The 12,992-nt window shown below is 52.0% G+C and overlaps 1 protein-coding gene across 1 annotated transcript; it reads left to right on the top strand.

Moving 5' to 3' along the window:
- The first annotated feature begins 1,143 nt into the window (after window positions 1–1,143).
- On the top strand, window positions 1,144–12,933 carry TNFRSF1A (TNF receptor superfamily member 1A). The gene is made up of 10 exons (XM_033116451.1): window positions 1,144–1,423; window positions 7,979–8,132; window positions 8,369–8,497; window positions 8,698–8,847; window positions 9,087–9,165; window positions 10,767–10,840; window positions 10,966–11,079; window positions 11,383–11,411; window positions 11,601–11,859; window positions 11,998–12,933. The coding sequence occupies exons 1-10, from the start codon at window positions 1,385–1,387 to the stop codon at window positions 12,303–12,305; spliced, it is 1,335 nt and encodes a 444-aa protein (XP_032972342.1). The 5' UTR covers window positions 1,144–1,384; the 3' UTR covers window positions 12,306–12,933.
- The last annotated feature ends 59 nt before the right edge of the window (window positions 12,934–12,992 follow it).

Here is a 12,992-nt window from a genome sequence, read left to right as displayed (position 1 = left end):
GTCCTGCACAAATGGGGGTGGCATAAAATACCAAAGAGTCAAGGTGTGGGGTCTGACTCAAAGGGACAGATAAAAAAAGTGGCATTGTGTCTATCATAGCAAAATGAGCCCTTGGATTGAAGTCTGGAGTCTGGGGTTTCTGCTGGCTCTGTGGGGAACATGCCATGTGTGTCTCTGGGCCTCAGTTTTGTCATCTATAAAACAAGAGTGGTGCAGCAGATTATCTCGAAGGTCAGTTTCGGTTGATGTACAGAATATCTGGAGAAAAGGCACGGGGAATGTACTAGTAATATCTGATTGAAATATCTATAATTCTGAAAGCGTTTTCACAGATAGGATCTCATTACTCCCCGTGGCATCCCTTTCCCATATCAGTGGGCTAGGTAGGCATTGCTTCTCATTCAATAATGAGCTGAAGTACAGTGGAGGTGTCCAGCCTGAGGTCCCACCGTTGTTTGGTGGCAGAGCCAGAATCATCAGCTGGGGGACCCAGCCAAGCACAGACTGGATAAGAACCAGATTGGGGGGAACTGGGTATGAGGGCCTCAGAAAGGGCAGAAAACTAGGGTTAGGAATCACTCTGAGGTTTGGGTTGGAAGGGTAAATTCCCAAGAAAGTAGGAGATAGTCAGCGGAGAACTCGGGAAAAGGGAAGAGTTACTAAGAACACTGAGTACTTGTCATCTATCAGACACTTATCTGTCCTGTTTCAATAAATCCTTACAGCAACCACCTGAGATAGGTTCTCTCCATTTTACAAACAGGGAAACAGGCTCAGAGAGCCTAGGTTGTTTGTCCAAGACCACCCGGTGGAAAAGTAGAGGATCCTGAACTGGAACCCAGTGAATTTGACTCCAGAGCCTTAGGTCTTTCTATTGCTGTTCATCTGGGAATGGCCAGATGATGAGAATGAGGAGGGAGGGGGCTGATCGTACCTTGGTGTTCGGTTGGGAGTGGTAAGATTGGTGGTGTTTCCGGAGCACGCAGCAGGTGGATCCAGGACTCTGGCCGCTGAAGCTCTACAAAGGGTTAAGGAACCTTCGCCTCCTCCTGCCTCGTCCCGCCTCCTCCCCCAAGCTCTTCCTGTCCCGCTGTTGCAACACACATCTGCCACTCTCCCTAGCCCTCCCACCTCCTCTTGCCTCCTCTTAATTTCCTCGGAGTTCTCCGGACTCAGGCTCTGGTTCTGGCCTTCGGGGTTTGGGGCCTCTGGGACCAGGCCGTGATTTCCGTCCCAGTCTCAACTCTTATGCCCCTACCGATGGCCTAGGCTCCACTTGGGACCTCCTGACCCGCTCATCCCGGGACTCTGTCGCTGCCACTGCGCCAGCCGCCGCCACTGCCTGAGTCCTGATGGGGGAGTGAGAGGTCACAGTTGGCCGGACATGGGCCTCCCCACCGTGCCTGGCTTGCTGCTGCCACTGGTAAGACCAGGGACAAGGGCCGAGTGGGCTGGTGGGCAAAGGGCACCGTGGGCCGCCGGCCAACCGGCAAGAATGGGCCTTTGTCGGGAGAGGGCCGTGACCTGACAGAAGCCCAGTTTTCCCTCTTCATCCATCTGCACTGAGTCAGGGGCAAGGGAGAAGTTTGAAAGGCATGGATTAAGAGGGAGCCCTGGCCCCTCACAGTCTAGGAAGTTTGCTGGGGGGGGCTACGGGGAATCTGGGAATGGGGGGGCAGGTGATGGCGGAGGGTGGGGCAGATTTGGTAGGGAAAGTAGAGGAGTGGAAGAATGACGGTTAGTCCTCTCAGAGTCCAGATGATTCAGAGCGCTCTGTCCCTCTGGTCAGCGGGCTGGCACGGGAGTGGGTTGGACTGTGGGGAGGTAAGGCTTACAGTGCGCCCTGGCTGAGCAAACTCCTGCTGGAGGGCAGGAACTGGATGACAGTGAAGTGGGAAAACTGAGTCTGGGAGCGGAGGTGGGTTGGTGGGGTAAGCTTGGGGGGCCGTGTGGTGGGGGCTATTTAAGAGTCAAGTGGGAAACGAGGTAGAGGCAGGGCAGGCCAGTGGAGAGTGTCTCAGTGCTCTCCTCAGGCCCAGGTCTCTCACTTGGGGGCATTCTGCTACCTTAGCTTGGGACAGCTTCTAGGCAGGTGGCCTCTGTTGGACCCACCCTCTCTAGGTAGCTAACACCACCTCCAACTGGACAGGGACCCTGTGCCTGCCCTCCAGCCCTTCCCCAAAGCCCTAGACAACAATCCCTTGGTTTCTTCTACAGCTCAATTTGGGGAAGTTGGTAGAAAGTTGTTTTCGTCACTGGAAAATGTCCCTTTCTCTTGCCTCAGCCGCGTCAAGGTATCCTTGATCTCCCCCGGGTCCTGGCATCATCCCGGCAGATCCCTGAGCTCCCTCCCCTACCTGGCTGCGTGGATTTCCCAGCCTGTGTTGGCCAGTTTCTTCTGATTGCCTGGCCCACCTGTGGCTCCTGGACCTTTCCTCTCCTCAGGGTGTTATACTTTCTCTCCCAGAAGTCTCCTCAGATACTTTTCAGACTCTCCTTTTTAAAACCCTTTCTCTCTAGTTCCCTCTCTTTGCTCTACTCCACATTTCTAGACCTTAATTCCTCGGGCAGCACCTCTCTGTATCATGTCTCACTGTTCTTCTGGTTCTCCCACCTCATCTTCTCTCCCCAGCCCCATCTTTTTCCTTCTCTCAGGTGTATCCTTCTCCCAGCCCCGCCCCCATCCAGTTGCCCTGCCATCTTCTTTCTCTTTTCTCTTTCTTTGGAAGTAGATCACCTGGATTGAAATCCTGGCTCTTTCACATACTAGCTGCCTAAACTTGAGCAGGTAATGTAAGCCCTCCATGCCTCACTTTCCTTATCTCTAAAATGAACATAATTGTCATTACCTCATAGTGTTGGGTTTTGTCCCTCCTAATGTTGTTTTAAAGAGCAAATAGATTGATATATATTAAGTGGTCAATGTATTAGTGCCTGCTCTGTGCTAGACACAGGAGCTGGGATTACAGCAGTGAGCAAAATCGCTGCCCTCGTGGCGTCTACATTCTAGTATAGGAATAGGGTATAGCAAATAGAAAGCACTCCATAGAGGTATCTTTTATAGTTAGGGTTAGTATTATTAGTAGTAATTACGTGGTGTTTGGAAAACAGAGGGTATGGTAGCCTGAACAGATACAGCAAAGTGCCTGTGGGCTGGGGCTCGTCCAGCCCAGATTGGGGTATGACTGTTAAGAGAGCCACCTCAGCCTGGAGCTGGAGGGGAAACGAGGTATGCAAGGTCTGGGTAAGGCTCCCCACTCAATGGACAATTCAGAGCACACACTGTGTATGTGGCAGAGGTGGGAGGGGCGGTGGTAGTGGGGAAGAGTACAGGAGAGAAAGGGACAAAGCAAACAGGACTTTGCTGCTCTCCAGGAGCTTACAGTAGAGGAGCCAAGAAGGCATCCAGAAAAAAATGATTTCAGAGAACAGTCTGGAGGAAAATCCCCACAAAAGCATTGTGATGTGGTGCCTTGGAACACCGATGGGAGGCAGAGCCAAGGAGGAGAGAGCACCGTGTGGCTGCCTTTTCTTGCTTAGCAGATCTCAACTCCAGTGTCCGTGCTCCTGGAGTGCTCCCTGCACAGAGCCTACAGTTGACTGTCTCTGACCCAGCAGAGAACTCATGAGAGCATGAGTGGTGTATTTTATCTCTGCCTCCCTGGCAGACAGACTACTCCTTAACTATTTGTTGAATGAATAAAGGAACAAAAGATTGTTCAGATGGGATGAAAGAGGGAAAACCTCGTAGAAAAGTGGATTTGGAGCTGAGATTTGAAGGCACTGACTGGCAGGGTGGCTAGAAAAAGGGAGACTGGTTTGAGGGAGAGCAGAAGAATAGAGAGATGGGTTTTGTGTTGGATGAGTGGTGGTAAGAAGCTGAACACTATGGCTGGCGTGGAAGGACCATGTTTAGGAACAAGAAGAAATGAGAATGAGAAAATTGGAGAAAGTGGGGTAGGGGATGAAGAGAAGATCTTGAACATGGTCCCAGGTAGAGGACTTCATTCATTCATTCATTCATTCATTCATTCATTCATTCATAAACAGTTCTCTGAGGGTCCACTGCATTTGGTAGAATGTGTTCAGAATAGCAGTGAAGTACCTCTGCAAGAACTCATTCAGAAAAGCAGTGACCTGTGGACATGATGTCGAGGTCAGATCCTAAGAGCAAGATTCCCATAATTGCAGTTGCAAGTTGAAGCCTGAACACAGATAAGAAAGTCTGTAGGATGTGTTGGAGCAGGAAAGGGGCTGGGCAATTGGCTGGAAGACAGTTGGCAGTACTCCAGGTATGTGGCATGGACAGAGGGAATACTGGGAGATCACAGAGGAAGGACTGGCAAGAAGAACTGACAGACTGTATGGCAGCAGGGATGAGGGTGGGGCCCTGAGGAAAGAAAGGTGGCAAACGTCTTGACACTGGTGCTGAGAAGTTGGTGGTGTGACATTTGTCTAGGCCAAGCGATTGATGAATTTAGTTTGGGGCACGTTAAGGGTCCAGGGAATAACCAAGCGAAGTACGCATCTAACACGCTAGAGCAGAGGTTCTCAAACTCTTATCTTTCGTAGGTGCTGCTTTTACTTACTAGTGACTCTCAAAGGGAGAGAAACACTTGTCACCATCTCCAGTGAAGGTGTTCGTGTGTGTGTGTGTGTGTGTGTGTGTGTGTGTGTGTGTGGGATGGAGGGGGCGGGGCTTACTTGGAGAGCTCTCCCCTGGAGATAAGTATATTCCTACGGTGGTGGGACACTGACTCCCTGCTTCCCTCTTTAGAAATCATAGGCTTCACCTGGAGGGGAAGACACATCAGCCATTAGATCAACCCATGAGTCCATGTTTATTTTGCTCCCCCAGTTCTGGATGCTGAGAAGATACCCAGGAAGATAGGACATTATCTCTGACCAAAACACTCTTTCTGATCTCTTAGAGAGTTTGTGGTCTATTGGGGAGATCATATCTCCTCACCCAAGATAATTATATTCAGAGCCAAGAGTAGATATAGTTAATTCATGTTATTAAAGTTCACAGGGGGCTGAGCGTCCAATAAGCTTGGGTGGGGGAAATGTCATTAATTGGAGGGGAAGCTGTCATGAGCTCCCCGAAGATTTTCACATTAAATGAACAAACACATTTTAATTTAATGGACAAATTTATGCAGGGGAAGGGAACAGCTAAGCGGTCCTCTGAGGTGGCTGGATCAGAGTTAGACCACAGGGTCGCTTTCCACCCCCTACCCTACACAGGCCCAGCACAGGAAGTCACACTTTAAAGCCTCCCCAGGCGGAAGTTGTGGGGGAGTTGGAGGGGTGCTGGGCCACCCCCTCAATTGTCTCTCCACAGGCACCCCCAGCTTCCTGCCCTTCCCCTGCTCCAGGTGACAGGCAATCAGCCCGGGGTGCTCTGAGCTCACCTCCTGTTTCTGCTGTTTTGCTGCAAGATACAGCTGCTAAGGAGGTGCTCACCAGAGCCAACCAGAGCCAACAAATGGTGCCCACTGCTGGGGGCCGTGAGACACCTGGGCAATAGTGCTGATTGTCTCACATCCCTTCTGCTTGTTCCCTTCCTTTTGGAAGTGGGTGTTCAGGGCTCTGGAGTTTTTCCTGTGCTGCTGGTGGGCCTGGGGGAAGGGCTGAGGAGCCTCAGAACTGGCCTTATTTCCTAAGGATTGTCTGGGACTCCAGGGAGGTCCCTAAAGCCAGTGCAACTGGCCAGAACCAGCCAGGCTGTGGGAATGCAGTGAACCGGGGTGGGAGGAGGGCAGCCTTGGTTGGCTTCCTTCTTGAATTGGGGAGTGTCGGGGGCCTGGGTGAGAAAACAGGGACCCAGTTTATCTGTGGGGACTGGTTGAACGGGGAGGAGGAGCCAGGGCGGGGCCTCGTCTAAAGGAAGGATGCTGAGGGGTGGGAAGGAACTGAGTAGCCCTCAGGGAGGAGTGGGTAGTGACTTGGTGGGAGGAAGTCGGGGTGAGGGAGACTTCCCTTTGGGATGGAATGGGAGAGGGGGCCGTTTCCCAAAATATGTGGGCCCAGTGGGACAGGGGTCCATTGCCTGGATCTTTTGAGGAGGAAAGGAGGAAAGAGAGCTCTACAGGGGGCTCTACTTGGGGATTGGAGGGATAGACTGGCCCACAGGAGGAAGGGATCCCAACGGCTGGCTGGTCCCTTAAGTGTTTATGCTGACTCATGACCCTTACAGAGCTGGGGAAGCTGCTGGTTCCCTCTCCCCTCCCCCAGACCTTCTCCCTCCCTCTGGCCTGAGTCACTGGGCGGAGCTGCTGGGAAAAGATTTCCCTTTCCCGGATCTGACTTAACCCCCAAAGTGCTGTAGAGGGAGGGAACACGTGGCCTGAGAAAGCCTCTCTCCCTCCCTCCTGGGATGTTTATTTCTCATAGGCCATAGGTCCATGGAAAGCTCTCCCCCGACAGGCAGTCCCGGAACTGGAGCCCCCCACTTCTTCCCGACTCTGTCTCTGCCTGTTGGCTTTGCTCCCAGCCCCCCTGGATGGAATTCCAAGTGCCCATGACCTTAGGTGCTCTGCGCTCTTCTCTTCGGGGAAAGCTCTTCTTTCAGGATGGGGAAGTTCTTCCCATAACCACCCCAAACGCTTCCTGTTGCCCTGGAAGCCCCGGTCCTGGTCTCAGGAGAGATGGCACCGTGCCAGAGTGGATCAGGGAAGACTGCTGTCCTCTGAGTAGGGGGGTGCACCCCTGCGGGGATTGCTGCTGTGTTTCTGAGTGTGGCTTCCCGTTTGTGGCTGAGGCTCGGCCTTCAGGGCTGCTGCGCATCTCCCAGCGGGTGACTCAGGGTGTGACCCGCCTGCCTGCTGAGATGTGGAGCCATTGCGGCCGCAGGCCTGTTGCTCGGTGGCTGCAGGCTGCTACACCCTCCTGTCTCAGGCTGGGGTTTCTGTGATCTGTTGCTCCCCAACGTTTAAAATGCTTTCACGACATCCTCTTATCTTTACATAAAGCGGCTCTTCTAGCAGAGAAAAATAATCAAGGCCCAGGGAAAGCCAGCAAGATGCTGGTCGAAAAGCAATGAGCAAAGTCTCAACTCTGGTTGGAGCTCAGCTCTGGCTCCTGGCTTTCTGTCCAGGCACCTAAACTAGAACTGGGTGAGTGATTCAGCTGCTGCGGGCTTGGCCTGAGGCTGTAAAACATGCCTTCCAGAATGCCCCGGTGTGCGGTGTGCGAAGGGCTTCAGGACTCCTTGGCACAGCCTCAGCTCCTGACTTGATGGTCACTTGAGCTGGCTCACCAGCCTCTGGTCAGCTCTAGTTTCACGTAACCTACATGTTTTGCCCACTCTTGCCCCCACTGAAACTGTCACCTGCCCACCCCATCCCTGACCCTGAACTTCCCCTTTTACTCCCCTCCACATTTGCCCTGGCCACCCTGGGGTGTTTGTGCAGATTTAGTGGTGGAAAGGGATGCAGAATGGAATCTGAGGGTGGGATCCTGGGTGAGGTTTTGATACAAATTAATAAACAGACTTTTCCTTTGGCTTCTGGGCACTCTCCAGGAACGCTGCCCACAGGGACATCACTCATCTCCGCTCAAACCTGATTTCATAAAGAACTTTTTATTGGCATAATATAATACAGGAAAGCACAGATCCCACCTTCGTGAGTGTTCACAAAGTGAATGCATTGGGAACACAGCACTCAGATGGAGAAGCACCATCCCAATATTTAGGGCTGCTTGTTGGGAAGGGCTAGAATTGACGTAACCTATCAGTTCCCAATAATAAAAACAAAAACCTTTCCTTGAACATCTGCCTCGTGTCCAACAATATTAGCTGCCATGGGGAAATCAGGATAAAATACAGCCGGGCCTGGAGTCTACCAGCCTTGAGTTGAGGGACATAGAACAATTGGCACACAGGACAAACAGAGAACAATTAAGTATAGATTGCACGGTGCCACCTGTCCAAGCTTACATCCTGATGAGACCTCCTTTACTGATTCTTTCCCAGGTGCTCATGGCTCTGTTGGTGGAAATATTCCCTTTTGGGGTTACTGGACTGGTCCCTGACCTCAGGGACCGGGAGAAAAGAGACAGTATGTGTCCCCAGGGAAAATACAGCCACCCTCAAAATAATTCCATTTGCTGTACGAAGTGTCACAAAGGTAGGAGGAAGTGGTAACAGTGATCTCAGGTATGGGGCCCTGCTACTTCCTTTGCTTTTTCCAAATGTTCTAGAACTTGGGGTTCTTGTCCCTAAGTCTGCTTCTCCTGGGCTGGGATTTTCTTCCTCCTTTCCTGTTCTAGAGATTTCAGAAAGGTAGACCAGGCTGTTCTGCCTAGCATGGGGCTCCTGCCTCGAGCTCTTGGCTGCAGCCTGACCCAGACATTCCAATCACAGGGACCTACCTACACAATGACTGTCCAGGCCCGGGGCTGGACACAGACTGCAGAGAGTGTGAAAACGGCACCTTTACTGCTATTGAGAACAACTTCAGACAATGCTTCAGCTGCTCGAAGTGCCGAAAAGGTGCGTCTCAGGAGAGGGCAAGGGCTCTAAACAGGATGTATCAAGTGGGCAGTGAGAGGGCTGAGCGCGCCTGTCCACCTGTGAGGGTATGCAAATCTGTGCTGCTGGGTGTGGGCAGGAGAGCACGTGCATCTGTGATAGAGTGCATGGGTGTGAGTGTGTGTTACAGAGGTTAATACTCCATCTCTTCCCCTCACCAGAAATGAACCAGGTGGAGCTTTCTCCTTGCACAGTGGACCGGAACACCCAGTGTGGCTGTGAGAAGAACCAGTACCGGAAATATTGGGATGGCAATCTTTTCCAGTGCAAGAACTGTAGCCTCTGCATCAATGGCGTGAAGCAAATCGACTGTGAGCACCACTCTCCCGACCCCAGGCCCCTCCTCACTGCAGGGGCAGGCTCTGTCTCAGGAGCAAGGTCTCTACCTTTATGCACCCCCGCTCCATGAAGCAGCACTTCCTATCCTCCCCACTCCCGCAGTCTGTGGGAGTGCCTCCAGTCTGGCCATCTATCCCAGCCCCTCCTGGCTCTCCTTCTAGTCCTCAGGATGCAGGACAGTCCTCAAGCTGTGCTGTCTCTCTCCCCACAGGCAATGAGATACAGAACACCGTATGCACCTGCCACGTGGGCTTCTTTCTCAGAGAGAATGAATGTGTGTCCTGTGAGAAGTGAGTATCTCTGCAAGCTGCTGAGCACTGGGTCAGGGAGCATAGGGTGTCATGGGGTGGCTATGGTGAGTCACCAGCAGGACAAGGGGGACACCCAAGGGTGCTCTGGCTCCTACTGGGTGTCTGACTGGGAGACACTTCATATCATGATACCAGATAGTCTGTCTCTTTTTCCCCCAACTTGTTCGTCAAATGTTAAATATTAAGAAGACTTTGGGGATAAAGGCTTATAACCCAGGGACTTGTAGTTCTTCTAACTTAAACATTCAGATTATTATTATTTTTGCATTAAGATTCTTGGGTGACAGTGTCTACTATGGATTCTAGAACACACTTTTACATCTATGAAATCAGACCGTGTCTTACAACAATTGATGATGTATCACGGTTTAATTGGCAGGGGTGTGTGTGTGTGTGTGTGTGTGTGTGTGGTATGCAAATAATGGTGCCTCATTAGTGGTGGCATCTTGGGTTTGATGAAATGTGGCATTGTCCTCCCTGGTCCCTTTGACCAAGCCTCCTCACTCCTGGCTCCGTGGAGGCTGTGCTTGCACTCTCGCTTGCAAGGGAGAAACTCTGTGGGCTCTAAAGTTGAACTCATCTCTGCTTAGCCACTTACTGGCTGTGCAACTTTGGACACGTGACTTCATGTCTCAGGGCCTTAGTTTTCTTACCTTTAAGCATAATGCTGTGCACTTGGAAGTTGTAAGAACCACAAAAAATAGCTACAAAGTGTCTGACAAGAAAGTACTTCCTTCTTCCTACTAAGTTTTGTTTCTTCTCCTTGAAAGAGCTTTTATACCCATCCCATGTAATTCTCATCATGAGCTGATGAGGTGGGTAAAAGTACCTCTTCCTGCTTTCAGATTCCTGCTGATAACTCACCTTCTCAAGTTCCTGCCAGGCCTCCCATGTAGTTCTCATCGCTCCTCACCGCCCAGTCACAGCTCCCAACACGGAAAGATGTGCTTATGATAGAGTGCTCTCTGGTGTCTCCCAGCAATATGTATTTTTACATTTTTCACATGCACGCTTGACCCCTCTCTCAAAGTCACGTGTTGTCAGCAGCACTGTCATCTTAAGAAAAAGCTTTCTAACTAACTTCTCTTTGCCATTAGATTCTTCTCAGTAGAACAATGATAAAATAACAATTCAATGACAACTACCATTTACCGAGCACATACTAGATGTCAGGCATAATTCTCTCACTTAACCCTCAATCCTGACAGGTGGGTAGGGTTCCTGTTTTCCTGAAGAAGAAATTGAGGCATCCCGGTTAAATGACTTGGCTTGGAATTACACTGCTAACCAATGACTGGGCTGGAGTTTATACTCTGACCCTGACTGCTTTTAAGTCTTTCTACACAGCCTCTTTAAGATCAATTCCAGGTCTAAACGAACTGATTCTGTGAATAACTTATGTTTCATTCCTTTGCATCAATTCCCAAGATAGGTTTAATTTCCATTATATATCAAGAGATACCTAAAATATTTATAAAGCAAAGAATTTCCAACAACGTCTTCTTTTCTTTTTGTTTTTTTTGAACCCGTGTTCCTCCTTTGGGAGGGCCCCTATTCACCATTGCTCTCTGTTCTTTTAGCTGTAAGTCAAACACGGAGTGCAAGAAGCTGTGCCCATCCCAATACGAAAGTGTTAAGCCCTTTCAGGACTCAGGTGAGGAGAACTAACCCAGTGCCCATGCTCACCTGCCCTCTGCTAATCTGGCCCCTGCCCCCACCCAGCCAGCCCTGCTACCTCCTGCAGCTCTCTCCTCTGACCACAATCTGCTTTGTCTCCAGACACCACAGTGCTGTTGCCCCTGGTGATCTTCTTGGGTCTCTGCCTTTTATCCCTCCTGTTCATGGGTTTAATATGCCGCTTCCCACGGTGGAAGCTCAAGCTCCACTCCATTGGTGAGTGGGGCCTCTGGAAGGAGGAAAGGGTGCTGGTGGGGATGTGGAGGCGGCTGGGTGGTAAGACGCACCAGCCTGGCGGGAAATCAGGAGCCTCCCCTTAGTGCGCGGCAGTGACTCGGTTGGCAGGAGATGGTCCTGGATGGCTGGTGAGAGGTCATACTGTATCAGTAATTCTCTTGTCCTTGGGGCCACATAGGCCCTGAAGCATGTCACCACAAGTCCCCGGGGCCAGCCCCAGCCACAGGCACCAAGACTGAGAGAGGAAGTGAAATTTGTGACGTTTTGTTTCTTTTTTCTCAGTTTGTGGGGAATCAACACCTACAGAAGAGGTAAGATGAAACCAGGGACCTACCCTCAATCTTCCTTCTGACTGTCCATTACAATCTTGTAAGACCCAAATCACCTGGAATCACCCTGGACCCTCCAGCTCCCCTAATTCCCTTTAGTTCCAACCCCATCCAGAATAAAGAGGGCGGGATGTTTTTCCTCTCCCCACTAATGCTGTCTTCTTTTTTTAGGGGGACCCTGAGCGCCTGGGCTCAGCACCAAGTTTCAGCCCCACCACAGGCTTCAGTCCCATCCCCAGCTCCACCTTCATCCCCAGTCCCACCTTCAACCCTAGTGACCGGCCCAACTTCAGGCCTGCATCACCACTGAGAGAGAAGGCCTCATCCCACCAAGGGGCGGGCCCCCTCCTCCCAGCGGCTCCAGCCTCCACCTCCATCCCCATCCCTCTTCAGAAGTGGGAGGACGGCGCCTGCACACAGCGCACTGACAGTGAGCACTTGGCGGGGAATCCGGGCTGGGGACATAGGCGGGCGGGGCTCCTAGAGGGCGCGTTCGTGGGCAGCAGCGGGGCAGGGCGGACGGGGGCACGGAGCCGCACCTCCAGGCTCTCTGCCTGCTTCCCTGCAGCCGACCCCGCAACGCTGTATGCGGTGGTGGATGGCGTGCCCCCGTCGCGCTGGAAGGAGTTCATGCGGCGGCTGGGGCTGAGGGAGTACGAGATTGAGAGGCTGGAGCTGCAGAACGGGCGCTGCCTGCGGGAAGCGCACTACAGCATGCTGGCGGCCTGGCGGCAGCGCACACCGCGAGAAGAAGCCACGCTGGAGCTGCTGGGCCTTGTGCTCCGCGACATGGACCTGCTCGGCTGCCTGGAGAACATCCGGGAGGCGCTGTGTGGCCCCACCTCCCTTTCTGCCTCCTCCAGCCTGCCCAGATGAGGCCACGCCCCCCGGAGGGGCCTACCCTGAGGACAGCTGCTTTCTGCCCCAGGGCGCCCCAAAAACCTTGCAAGATGCTCTCTAGAGCCCCCTTTTTATGGAAAGGAAGGGTCTTGGAGGGGCAGGCATGAGCTAGCAGCCACTTGGTGCTACTGCCTCAGTGTATATAGCTTTTCTCAGCTGTCTGAGCACTGCAGAGGGTCAGCTGTGTGTGGGTGTGCGCGCGTGCGCCGCGCGAAAGAGAGACAGAGAGAGACAGAAATAGATAGATGTGATGTGTGTGAATGTGAGAGAGGCTGAGTGTACCAGGAGCCCAGGAGGGTACTTGTGGAGATAATAGGCGCCATACCTCATTGCCTATTTTGGGCCTGGAGGATCCAACAGGGCTGTTTAGAGGCCCCTGACTGATCCCTGAGCCTTTTTTTTTTTTACAGTTGATAAGCAATCTTTGTATCAATTATGTTACACTAATAGAAACTTGCCACCCCTTTGTCCCCCTGCCTGGACAAGCACAGAGTAAGCTGAACTGTCCCAAGGCAGGGACAGCACAGAACAATGGGGCCTCCAGCTGGAGCTGTGGACTTTTGTAAATGCACTAAAACTGGGGAATTAAAACTCTGTTTCTGGAGCGAGTGGTCTTTGTGAGTGGTGGGTGGAAGCCTGGGGCAGAGCGCTGGATCCTGATGG

The sequence above is a fragment of the Rhinolophus ferrumequinum genome, chromosome 10 (assembly GCF_004115265.2).
Source record: "Rhinolophus ferrumequinum isolate MPI-CBG mRhiFer1 chromosome 10, mRhiFer1_v1.p, whole genome shotgun sequence".
NCBI lineage: Eukaryota > Metazoa > Chordata > Mammalia > Chiroptera > Rhinolophidae > Rhinolophus > Rhinolophus ferrumequinum.
This window is presented reverse-complemented; position numbering and strand designations above follow the sequence as displayed.